Source organism: Ursus arctos, unplaced genomic scaffold (assembly GCF_023065955.2).
Source record: "Ursus arctos isolate Adak ecotype North America unplaced genomic scaffold, UrsArc2.0 scaffold_1, whole genome shotgun sequence".
NCBI classification, from domain to species: Eukaryota; Metazoa; Chordata; class Mammalia; order Carnivora; family Ursidae; genus Ursus; species Ursus arctos.
The window spans coordinates 98,288,852-98,302,567 of NW_026622763.1; the positions used below are offsets into that span (position 1 = coordinate 98,288,852).

The 13,716-nt window shown below is 36.9% G+C and overlaps 1 protein-coding gene across 10 annotated transcripts in view; it reads left to right on the forward strand.

Moving 5' to 3' along the window:
- AGFG1 (ArfGAP with FG repeats 1) overlaps window positions 1–13,716 on the forward strand; it is a 78,673-nt gene that overhangs the window by 17,567 nt on the left and 47,390 nt on the right. For all 10 annotated transcript variants that reach the window (XM_044381000.3, XM_044381004.3, XM_044380998.3 and 7 more), the window contains exon 2: window positions 184–277. In XM_044381000.3, the coding sequence (XP_044236935.2) occupies window positions 184–277 (94 nt within the window). The remainder of the gene's footprint in view (window positions 1–183; window positions 278–13,716) is intronic.

Consider the following 13,716-nt stretch of genomic DNA (forward strand, 5'->3'; position numbering starts at 1 on the left):
TAGTGTGAATCTAATTTAACTTATCTATTGTGGGGATTAATAGTTTAAAATAATTTTTAAATAATTTTAGTTTATAGAGCGAACACTGTTCCATGCTTAAATCTGCTAGTTAAAAATGTTTTACATTGATGTGTACTTTTTAAGATACATAATAGTAAATTTGTAAAATATTTTCTCTTTTAGGAGAGGGTTAAATCCACCACATAGGGTGAAATCTATCTCCATGACAACATTCACACAACAGGAAATTGAATTCCTGCAAAAACATGGAAATGAAGTAAGTGTTTTTACAATTTTTAACTTTTTTGTTGGCAGTCATTTTAATAAGATTTAATAAGTTGTTTAGAATGGTGAATTTCACTGTCGAAAAAGTTATCTTTGTATTCCATATTTAGATATTTTAGAATGTACTCATTTAATAATGTACTTAGAATTAATGTCTACTATAAATATCTAATAAATACCTTTATTCTGAGTTGAAACATGTATCTAAAATTCATCAATGTTGAATGTAAAAGGCATTTTTGGAGGATATCTAGTATTGGCGTAACTGTTAGTCTTTGCTTTAAAAGGCCGAGAGAGAGAGAGAGAGAATTAACTTTGTAGTACTGTAGTAAACTTCTGTTAGGCCATTGTGTGATCAGCTTTCCTTGAAGGTCCCCTCATGCCTTTTGATTATATGCTGAACTTTGTGTTGAGCAGGTGCTGGGTAGGGAGGAGGCTGGCAGTGCTGGGGGCAGCCCAGCATTAAGGGGAACCCAATAAGAATTTGGAGAGGAGCTTTTTCCTTCTAACTCTGCTTTAATGGGTTTCCAGTAATTTCATTCTGTTTGTTTGCTTTCTTGTTTTTAGTTCTATGTTTTTACCATGCTGTTGGTAAAAGTGGTTATCTAATAATTGAAAAAACTAATTTTTTTATCTAATAATTGAAAAAGTGGTTATCTATAAAATTGACAAGAAAAGTGGATATTTTGGGATAAGATTGAGCCAGTCATCCTAATTGATTAATAATAACCATTATCTCATTATTTTATAGAAAGGAAATATTACTTTAGTTACAGTATTCCGCTTGCATATTTTTGATATAATAGAAAGAAAAGAAGTTGTTTTAAGATTTTATTAGTTTTAATCTTTTTCACCCTGAGAAGATACATGTAAACGTTTTACACTCTGCCTCTCTTTCTTCCCTCATATTTTGGGTTTTTTTTTTGTTGTTGTTGTTTTTTAAAGATTTTATTTATTTATTTGAGAGAGAGCAAGAGCACAAGCAAGGGGAGTGGCAGAGGTAGGGGGAGAAGCAGGCTCCCTGCTCAGCAGGGAGCCCCACGTGGGGCTGGGATCATGACCTGAGCCAAAGGCAGATGCTTAACTGGCTGAGCCACCCAGGCGCCCCTTTTCCCTAACATTCTGATAGTAATATATTAAACTTGCTTGTCTTCTTGTTACACACATGTGTTTTTGGCTCTAAAACAGTGAGTAAGTATAAATTAAAAACTATGAAATATTTTTAAATACATGATGTAGAGAAGTGAGCACACTGTTGTGCTGATAAAAAAATTATTTTGCGTAATCAAATTCTGGGCTAATGTGGGAAAATCTAAAGCAAGGGGAAAGGGCAGAAGATTTGTAATGGCTGTAAGTATAGAATAATGTATTTACCGATTGAAATACAATTTGAACTGTTTCTGTATAAAGTTTGAAATTATACCAGTAGTGTAAACTTTTAATTCCTCTCTTAGAATGTTGGTCTAGTATGCAAAATTTTGGACATCAGAATTCGGAGTCAGAAATAAATATTATTCTGTTCGTGGATTAAAAATCGAATGATAACAGATAAATTCAGAGTAGTAGAACTAAAAAGGTAACGGTTCACTGGAGAAGTAAGTAAAAACATCTGTACCTGTCAGGAAGTAGCTAAGGTTGTGTGACGACTGGTCTCCAAATACTAAGATTGAAGGAACTTTTCATTTTGGTAAGAACACTTAACATAAGGTCTCCTCTCTTTAAAAAGTTATGTGTTGGGGTGCCTGGGTGGCTCAGTTGTTAAGCGTCTACCTTCGGCTCAGGGCGTGATCCCGGCATTCCGGGATCGAGCCCCACATCAGGCTCCTCCACTGGAAGGAATAAAATAAATAAAATCTTAAAAAAAAAAAAAAAAGTTATGTGTCATTCTTACATAGAGGGACAGTGTTGTACATTAAGTCTCCAGAACTTACTCGTCTTGCATAAGTGAACATTATACCCACTGACCAGCAACTCCCCACTCCCCATTCTGAGCCCCTGACAACTGCCGTTGTACTTGCTGCTTCTATGAGTTTGACTCATAGTTTGACTGTTTCAGATACCTCATGTAAGTGGAATCATACAGTTTCTGTCCTGCTGTGACTGGCTTATTTCATTTAGCATAGTCCTCAAGGTTCAACCATGTTGTCAAATATGGCAGTCATTAAGATGGATTTCAAGATAAACTTACGTATACAAGGAAGTACTTGATTTTAGGCAACTCATATCAAAAACTAGAAACAAAGTGTAAACTTAGAGGTGACTGGAATGGGTTCATGAATATTAATCCAAAAAGAATCATGCAAATTGGTAGGCCACTTAAAGCACTCACCAAGGCAGTCGATGTGCTAGATGCTGCGGATGCAGTTACGGTGTTTCTCATAGGCTTAGCTGACAGCTTAAAATCTAGTTGGGGAGACAGATATGTAACAGTGATAGCATGTGTTAGATAATTAATGGTAAGAATAAAAAGTTTCAGAAGTAGTATGGAAAGAGAGACAACTTGTTGGTGAAAAGGAGAAGACTGAGAAGATCTCATAGAGGTTAGAACCTAAGCTGGCAGGAAGATATTGGTTCATTTGTTTTTAAGTTTGTTTGTTTGTAAGTAATCTCTACATCCAACGTGAGGCTTGAACTCACAACCCTGAGATCAAGAGTCACATGCTCTTCCAGCTGAGCCAGACAGGCACCCTGTGGCAGGAAAAGATACTGAAGGCAGAGCAAACATAGTGCACAAAGAAAAAGGGAAATTTACTGTAGTTCTTACTGTTAGAAAATATACCAACCTTTTAAATGTTTGTTAAGGAAAACACACATACTTTGTGTTCCTAAGAACATCCTAGAACCAAAGTATTGGGCTAGGTATATTTAATTCTTAACAATATTAACAATATCTGTGTTTTTAAAAACTTAAGAGATGCATAGAAGGTGAGGATTGATATTACGATGTGCAGGGTGATTAACACAACTTAAAACTTTATATAGACCTCAAACGCAGGTGCTTTATTATCAGTTTATCTTATTTAAACATTTAAACCTTAAGTATAACATGCATAGAAAAAAGTATACAAATCTTAATTTTTCATTTCAAAACATGTTGCCATATTCTGTGTATCATCTTTCAGTAGTTTGGAAAGGACCATACTCAACCACGTTTATTTTGGATTAAAAAGACACTACTGTCATACATCTTGTGTGTGAATGGGTCATGCCTGAAGAGGAGTGCTTGACCAGTTAAAAGAAAATAAATTGACTGGCAGCAATCTGGGATCTTCTACTCTCTCCAGGGAGCTTAGTGTTCTGAGGGGCATATTTGGTTCATGATTGGGGTAGTGCGGGCTTAAGCAGGTAAGCGCAGTGGTTGTTGGATGACTCACAGAGTGTTGTACAGAATTAACCTATGTTCCACATGCTCTGAATGTTCCTCCAGACATTTATATGTGGGAAAACCTGTTTACAGTCATCTGTGTGTATAACTTAAATCTGTTTTAATGCTTTCATCACAGTTGTAAAAAACTTGACAAAGAAAATCATGCTGCCAAATTCAGATAAAGAGTAGGAGGGGACCACCAAGTTACAGGGCAAAGGACATGGATACAGGGAAGCCATTTAATTCACCATCAAGCTCAGTGGCCTAGCACATGTGTATATCTAGGGAAGATTTCAGCTTTCATTCAGAACTATATTTAGAATTGTTCACTGTTTTTGGAAAATCACCAAACTGATGGCAGTGCCACTTATGATATTTGAGTCATTAATAAAGTACATCTGTATTCTGTAAGCTGTGGTAAGCAAATAAAGTTATTACTATTTATAAGCATGTATAAAGGACATGCTTAATATTTATAACAGTACATCATTAGTTTCTACAGATGTAGTTTACAAAATACTTGAGTATTACTTTAGTGTTCTCAGACTCCTACAGTGTGTTCAGTGGAGCAGATATGTACATTTTTAGGTTATACTAGTGTGTTCAGTGGAGCAGATATGTACATTATTACATTATAGAACATAGTATGCCAGATGTTAGTAAAATATTTTGCAATGAAGCACTTTGTATTTATTATTTAAAGAAATTGTTTTGACATTTTTTTCAAAAGTAAAATATTTTACAAAAATATTTCCATATGTTTATCTTGTAATACTTTCTTTTGTATAGTGATGTTAACTTAAAAAAAAAGTCTTTAGTGGTTTTCTCCATATATCCTCTTTTGTGGTATTGTGGGTAATTCATGGTCCTCTAGTTGAAGGAATTTCACTATTGGGTTAACTTCTGATTATTAAAGTTAATGGAAGGAGGGCTGGTGATCGGTGCTATAGATAATTCAATAAAAAGAAGATGTATTAGTAATTTTATTTTGAAGCATCAGTTATTCTTTTCTGGTAGCAAATTAACTCTTCTTAATTATGTTTTAGGCCTGAGAATGAAAGAGTTACTGATGTTCCACAGGCATACAGTCTAAGTGGAGAAATAAAATCTTGCATTGATTGACAGTACTTGATTGTCTTTATGCGAGATTATCAAAATAACCCAAGAAACAGAAACTACTGCTTTTAAAAAGATCCTCCTAAAACAATAAACCCATAAAGTAAGGTGCTCCTTTCTCTGTTAACATTTATAAAGGATTTGTTTTTCATTTTTGAAGCAGATTTATTAATCACCTGGTGTATACCAGGGACTGTCCCCTTGGGTGCCAGAGATACAGTGATAAGCAAAAGCAGATATGATTTTGCCTCGTGTAAAGCTTAGAGTTTAGTGGGGGGAGAGAGACAAGAAGAATTATTTCTGTCAATTCCATTTCAGTTTAAGAGTGAGAAAGGGCTTCAGTTGGGAGTTGCAGATGCTTTGAGAGTGTGGAGACATAGTATTTTTCAGGAAGCTATACTTATGATTAAATAGGCCTTATTTTATGAGACAAACTATTTAGAGCTTTTGGGTAATTAAATTGCATCTTTGAGAGATTGGAGCCATTTATAACCACAAGCAAACACTACCACAAAAAGAATTTTTTGTTTCTAAAAAAATTTAAAATTCCAAATTCACATGCTCTCATAGTTTTGCTGGATTATCCAGGTATCATTTTATATGTTATATATACCTAGTCCATTACGAGGTTAAACAGAACACTAGTGGTTATTTCCTAAATCATCCTGTCCTGTAAACTGTAGTACATGATGGTGGTTCTCCATACAGAATCGTGGACTCTGAAAAGTAGAAAGCCAGTATCAGAAAGAGTGTTTGGGACATTATCAGAGCAAAGACAGTGAACCTTTGAATGAGTTGTGAATCAGTATATGGAAATATCATGTAGCTTCAAAGTATTGTATTTCTTTTTTTTTTTAAGATCTTATTTATTTATTTGAGAAAGGGAAAGTGCGTGCGAGCATACAAGCAAGGGGAGCAGCAGAGGCAGAGGGAGAAGCAGGCTCCCTGCTGAGCAGAGAGCCCGATGGGGGCTCAATCCCAGTACCCCAGGACCATGACCTGAAATGAAAGCAGACACTTAACCAACTGAGCCACCCAGATGCCCCTAAAATACTTTGAAATCAGGCAACATATACTTTGAATCAGGCAAGTTCCTAATGTAGTTCTTGTTGAATAATGTATATATTCAGATGTTTATTGAATCAAAATCTGAGATAGTAGAAGTTACAGGGGAAGGATTATCAATATTTTTACTCCCTGCAGAGTGGTTTTATTAGAGGGATTTTTTAGTTTTTATAGAATATGAAAGTGTCATATACATTAATATTTGGTTTATGTATTTAAACTCTTAGAACATTTTAACCTTTTGCTGAGTGTAAATAATAGCAAAAATTGGCCATTATTTTAGTAACAACATATTCAATGTCACTATTGAATGCAGAGCTAAGTTACAAACTCATTACTCCAGGATCTACAGTTACTGTGTTGCTCTTAGCATAGGTTGGCAAACTTTCTGTAAATGACCAGTAAATATTGTAGGCATTGTGGGCCACCTACATACAGTCGCTATTTCATATCCTTGTTTGAAAAAAATATTTTTAAAAAAATAATCCTTTAAACATTTAAAAACCGTTGTTAGATCGGGGCAGTGCAAGAGCAGGCCAGTGGCCCAGTTTGATCTACAGGTGGTTGGCTGAAGACTCCTGGTCTGCGGCATTCCAAAGTTTTCAGTTCTCAATATGAATCCTTTTATAACCTTCCTAGTTAATCTTTTTCTTGCTTCATTCCCAGCAGAAGTGTTTTAACTGTAGTGATCTCTGTTTTGTTTTCCATGTTTGCTGTCTGTATTCCAGTTTTCTTGCCATTTTGCCCATGCTGTTTTATTTGTTGTGAATCTTTTTTAAGTCCTATTAAATTTTTACTTCCCTATTAAGTCTTCCAGGAATATTGTGGCTGACAGGGATTATAAAACCCCCACTCATACTTGAAAAATTTATACACACACACACACACACACACACGTGCTTGTGCGTGTGTGCACACATATAGGGTGTTTGTGTGTGTGTGTGTGTATAGTATTCACTATAAGGTACTGCACAACTTTTTTTTTTAATTTGTTTATTTGAGAGAGAGCAAGAGAGAGCACATGCATGAATAAGTGGGAGGGAGGGGCAGAGAGAGAGAGAGGGCAAAGGAGAGAATCTCAGGCAGACTCCCCCACTGAGCAGGGAGCCCCATGCGGGGCTCGATCCCAGGACCCTGAGGTCATGACCTGAGTGGAAATCAAGAGTTGGTCGCTTAACTTAACTAAGCCACCCAGGTGCCCCTACACAATTTTTTTTTTTATTGCTCTCATGGTTTCTTTTGTATTGGTTCTACTACCCTTGAAACATAGGCATTTCTGTGGCATAATCTTCTATACTTTTTCATTACACTTACAGCAGTGAGAATGTACAAGAGTATACCCAAGGGACTTTGAAACTTAAGATCAATGTGAGTTTCACTGAAATTAACTTGTAGTAAATTTTTTTTTATTTTTTATTTTTTGTGTGTGTGAAAAATCCTGGGCTTTACTCCCCAGAGATTCTGATCCTGGATGTGGGGTGAGGCAAAGGACTGTCTCTTTCCATTTTTGGCCAGAACCCCACTGTGATTCTGAAGCTGAGGGCTACCGACTACCATTTGAGAAAACTATAGCAACTAAAGGCTCTTGACTAGGACTCAAAATAATCTGTGGTCTGGTTTCAGCACCACTAATAAAATGAATCTTGTTACTTTGGGCAAACTACTTTTCCTCCCTGAGCTTCATTTTCCTTTGTCATCTGTGAGAAGTACCTGTTTTGTACCTTTATTTTGTATATATTGTAACATGGTCTTTTTCAATGGTGACTGAAAATGCAGAGAATTGTAGAAAGAGCTAGATGTTAGGTTGTAACTACTGTTCTGAGTATTTAACTTTTTTTGCACTGGTATCCCAGGTCACATGATTTATTTCCTTCTAGTTTATTTGCCTCAGTCATTCTAGCTTCCTTTTATTTCAGCTTTTTGTTTGTTTCTGTCTTGTTATTAGTATGTTCTCTTTTTAAAAACTTACTTGAATCTAATTAAAAATAGAAATTGTTAGTCTTTTTGGTTCTTTGTAAAACTTTTTGTTACGCAAGTAGACAGAATAATATAACAAACTTCTACCAACTCATGGTCTTATCCCTTCCTTATTATTTTGAAGCGAATCTGAGACCTATAATTTCATCTGTAAACTCATCAACTGATGTTATTTCTAAAACACAGAACTTTAAAAAATATGTAATCACGATACATACCATTTTCACATCCATAAAAATTAACAATAATCTAGTTATCTAGCCAGTATTCAAATTTCTTTCATTTCATAAATTTCATTTTTTTCCTTCTCTTAAGAGTTTGTATAAGTCAAGATACAAGTAAGGTCCACATACTGTGAGTGGTTAATATGGGTTTTGAAACTGTACTGCTGATAAAGGATTAGAGGCTAGGTGATCACAGTCTGACCAGGCAACATCTTGGGACTTGTATTGCTTGGACTGTGGGAAAAAGCCAGTTTTGCATCCGAGAGTGGGGGCCTCAGAATAGTGGGACTGGATACCCTGTAACCTGGGGGCCCTGCCATCTTAAGTCCCTGGGAAGCATAACAGCTCAGATGACTTTAGGCCCTGGCAGGCCAAGTACCCTGTGGTGCACATCTGAGGTGTAGTCCTTCACCTGTGTCTCCTCCACTGCTCCAGCATCAGCTGCTATACAGCCTCCTCACAATTGATGTTTAATTCTTACTACAGAGCAGGAAATCTGTTTGGCTTCTATGACAGCAACTGGCATTCATTTGGCAACAGAGGATGCCATCTGGTTGTGGGATATTTTATGAACTGGTAAGAAGAAAGTTGAAACAGGTTCTGGGCCCATAGATTTTTGAGGAATTGGTGATGACATTGAAGGTTTCTTCATCTGTTTCATGAAAGTCAAGCCATCCTGCACAGGCAAGATCAACTTTGGGTAGGAGTAAGCAAAGGCCACGCCCAGCAAGAACTTCTTAGAGTTTTGATGGTGTATTGTCAGTCTTTTCCTGGACCGTGGGCTCCACCAATTCCCCATGGACAGTCTCATACTGGCCTGTGACTCTAGGATCTTTACAAGGATGGGGTGGTTGTGAGCAGTCATCTTCTGTTGCAGAACTTGTAGCATGGTCCTTTAGGTCTTGCTGCAGGTGAGTGGGGTCTCCCAGTAGTGAGAGTGCTGTGACGCAGTATCGGTTCTGCTTGCCAGATTGAGCTACATGCTGTATTGCCCCCTAGAACCCCTTCTCATGGATGGTCATGGCAAGATCTGGTCTTGGGCAGAGGCTGCTCAGAGTCATAGCACAATGACCAGATCTGCCTGTCTTCTGCCCCCTCCACCTCCTAGCATTTTATTATGAAAAATTCAGATATACATAAAAGTGGAGAAATGATGCAGGTACAGTAAATATTGTGCCATGTTTGCTTTAGCACATATCTATGTATCTGTCCATTAGTCAGTCCATCTTATATTTTTCTTATATCTCAAAGTAGGCTGCAAACATTGGTTCACATCACCACTTAAATCTTCAGGATATCATTAATTGGAATTCAGTATTTGTTAAAAATTGTTGAGGTATAATTTACATAGACTGAAATGTAAAAATCTTACTTTGGGAAAGAGTTCTAATAAATACATCCAATTTTGTGGCAAGCCAGACCCCTGCAGAGATATAGAACATGGCCATCTTCCCAAAAAGTTCCTTGTCATTCCTTCTTATTTAATCTCTCTGCCCTCCAGAGGTAACCGTTTTGATTTTTATTTGTATTCATATAAATAAAATAATAAAGTGTGCTTTTTGGTAAAAGTTCTTTTGAGAGTTATGCATGATAGTTCCTTTTTTATTACCTAGTACTTTTCTATTATATGAATAGATCAGAATTTGTTCATTCTTCTTTGTAAGATCTGTGATTAGAGAGTATTTTCTTTCTGTCTATGGCTTTTTCATTTATTTTCTTATTGGTGTCTTTTGACAAGCAGAAGTTTGTCTTTTTGATGAATTTTATCAATTTTTAGTTTTATAGTTACTGCTTTCTCAGCTCTATCTTGAGAAATCTGCCTACTCCCAAATCATAATAATCTCATTTTATTTTAGAAGCTTTGAAAGCTTTAGCTCTTACATTTTCATCTATGATCAATCTCAAATTAATTTTAGTATATCGTGTGCTAGAGGTTGAGGTTCATATTTTTCTATGAATACATACAGTTCCAACTCCATTTGTTAAAAAACACTTTTCTCAATGGATTGCTTTGAAACCTTTGTCAAACATGAAATGACCATGTAAGTATGAGTATGTTTCAGGGCTCTGTGTTCAGTTTCATTCATTTATTCATTGGTCCTTTCACCAGTACCACGTCTTGAGGTCAGGTAGTGCAAGTCCTCCAATTTCCCTTTCTTTAAAGGTTACTCTACATGTCTAGATCAGGAGTTGGCAAACTGTGCCCCCGCCTCCCCCGGTCCCCCCACCCAAATTTGGCCTATTGCCTGTTTTTATATGTCCCCTTTAGTGGTCTACTGTTATTTGACATAGGGACCAAGCCCAGGCTCTCCCCCTGCTTTCCCCGTTCCCCCTTCCCCTGTTGGCAGCTTCTGTACCAAGGGTTGGAATCTTAACATGGGTGTGGATGACTCTTGTCATCTTTGGCCAGCTGCTCAAGTTGAGATGACTGGGCTCTCTAGGACAGTAAGGAATGCTGGGATCCGAGTGTCACTGGGGCAGAGAATAAAAGTGACCACTGTGGTTATTCAGATTATGTTTCTTGTATCAGTTTTGATGATTTATATTTTTCAGGGAATTTGACTATTTCATCTAAGTTGTCATATTTATTGACATTAATGAGAGCCCCTCTTAAATGTGCATAGATTCTATAACAGTTTTGCTCTTTATTATTTCTTTTCTTCTGTTTGCTCTGTGTTATTTGCTTTTTCTTTGCTTAAGGTAGAACCTAAAATCATTGATTTGAAAACTTTCTTTTCTAGTATTTTAAAGCAATAAATTTCTCTCCTCTGTTTTGCCTGTTTTGCACAAATTTTGATATGTTGTATTATATCATTCAGTTTAAAATGTTTTCTAGCTTCCCCTGTGATTTCTTCTTTGATCCATGGATTATATAGACGTGATTGTTTAATTTCCACATATTTAAGGTTTTTGTAGGTCTCTTACTGCAATCAATTTCTAGTTTACTTCAGTTTTTGTCAATGAACATTCTCTCTCTGTATGTTCTCTCAACTCTTTCTTACCTTTTGAGACCTGTTTTATGGTCCAGCACATAGTCTGTCTTGGTGAACATATTATGTACGCTTGAAAAGAATGTGGTTCTGAAGTTGTTGGGTATCGTGTTCTATAAATGTCAGTTATAGGTTTGTGATTGATAGGGCTGTTCAGCTCTTGTAGGTCTGCTTTACTGATTTTGTCTAGGTAATTTATCCGTTACTGATAGAGTAATTAACAAATGATTGTGGATTTGTGTATTTTCCCCTATTTTATTGTTTGCTTCATCTATTTTGAAACTGTTGCTAGGGGCCAACGTATTTATTATTACTGTGTTGTCTTGATAAAGGTGTCACTCTGTCATTATCTTTGGTTATCCTCTTTTATTCTTTGAAAAGAGTATATTATCTGATATTTATATTGTTGTTGCTCTATAGCGATAGACCATTTTGAAGCTCTTTATCTTTGTTTTCTAAAGTATGTCTATGATGTACCTGTGCATGCTTTGCAGGTGTGTGTGTTTGTATTTATACTCATGGTGTTTGCTGAGCTTTGTGAATCTGTGAATTTGTCTTCAAGATTATTTTATTTATTTTTAAAGATTTTATTTATTCATTAGAAAGAGAGAGCACGAGCGGAGGGGAGAGGCAGTGGGAGAGAGAGAAGCACACTCCCTGCTGAGCAGGGAGCCCGACTTGGGGCTTGATCCCAGGACCTGGAGATCATGACCCGAGCCAAAGGCAGATGCTTAACCATCTGAGCCACCCAGGCACCCCCAAAATTATACTTCACCTGCATACATGTTATACATTTTGATATTGTCCCACAGGTCTCTGAAGCTGTGTTAATTTTTTTTCTCAGTCTTTCATTCTTCCAATTTCTATTAATTAATGTGTTCAAGTTTACTTAACTACTTTTACCAGCTCCAATCTCCAGTCATTAGATTGGGTAATTTCTGTTTTTCCCCACCTGACTCTTCTGTTATCACTATACTCTAGTTTTTTATTTGGAGTTAATTTGATATTTTTTAGTTTTAGAATTTACATTTGGTTCTTTTTTATAGTTTTTACTTCTCTGCTGAGATTTCATAGTTTTATTCATTTGAGCTCTTGCATATGGGGATGCTAGCTGCTTTAAATCATTGTCTGCTAATTTAGAAATCTTTGTCATATCAGATCTGTCTCTACTGATTGCTTTTCTTTTGAATGTAGGTCACACTTTGCTGTTTCTTTGTTTATCTAGTGATTTTGGATTATATCCAGAATATTGGAAATGGTAGGTTGTAGATTCTCTGGTAGGTTTTCTTCCTTCAAAAGGTATTGGTTTTGTTTGTTTCTTTTGTCCACTTTTTACTTTAGCAAACTCTGCTTCTCATGCGGATACCAGTTAAAATCTCTGCTCAGTTCTTTTAGTCTCTAACTAATTGCTTGGAGTCAGCCCCATACATGCCTAGGTTAAGGGTGAGCCAGAGATCTGGGCAGAGTGGTTCTGCAAGTTTTGTGGCTCCTGTTCTCTGATTCTGTCCCTCCCTGGATTTGCCCTTCACTTTCCAATTACTGTGGTTGCAGGGATCTCCGTTTTAAGATTTGTGGATTTCTGTTTGGGTTTTACCAGCTCTGCTTGGTGCTGGCTGGGTCCTGCTTTCTAGTGATGATCTTTAAAAAAAACAGCAAATACTAATTTCCTTTCCAGTTTGTTTGCTGTTGTTGGTCTTTAGTGTCTTCTGATAGTTTTTACTGTTTGCGCAGAGCTTATAGTTGTCATTTGCTGGAGACTTGGGTGTTAATATGAGCTTTCTGACATTACTGGAAGTGGAACCTGCTTTGCTTGCTTTTTAAATCTTTTTTTTTTCCTATGAGTTTCCCCTTCAGTAGTGTTTACTCCTGTTCTCTCTCCTCTTCCTTCCATCTCCCCTCCCTTTCTCCTCTCCCACTTGCTTCTCCCTTCTCCCAGCCCATTTGTTTGTTCAGTAGTTTCCAGTGTTTGGGTTTTGCTGATTCTATCCGTGTCGTAGTGTCAGTGTTCCTCAGTCATCATAGTTAACCGTAAATTGGTAGTTGGATCTAGTAGCTTCTTAAGATTCATGTTTAATTTGGAGAAGGGGAAGACCTGGTGTTTCATAGGTTGTCAGGTTGTGTGTTCATGCATGGGTAGGCATTGTGGTCGTGGGAGGGGGGCGTATGTTCGCAGCTCTTACTGCAGTTCTCTGTTCCTACATCCATTAATTTGGGCTTAAAGTAGTGATTTCTAACTTAGCGATTTTCCAGGCGCAATCTGGGGACCTGTTGGGGATCCTTTTCAGGGATTCTATAAAGTCAAAAAAAATTTTTTTTTTTTAAAGATTTTATTTACTTATTTGACAGAGAGAGAGACAGCCAGTGAGAGAGGGAACACAAGCAGGGGGAGTGGAGAGGAAGAAGCAGGCTCATAATGGAGGAGCCTGATGTGGGGCTCGATCCCATAACGCCGGGATCACGCCCTGAGCCGAAGGCAGACGCTTAACCGCTGTGCCACCTAGGCGCCCCAAAGTCAAAAATTTTTAATAATGAAGACTCGATTTGCAATTTTTAGTTTCATTCTCATGAGTATACAGGAGAGTTTTCCAGAAGCTATAACATAAAAATGCAGAAGCAGATGAAAAATCAGCTGTCTAATGTTCAATGAGGTATTAATGAAATTTTGCAAAGATGTAAAACAGTGCCACTTCTT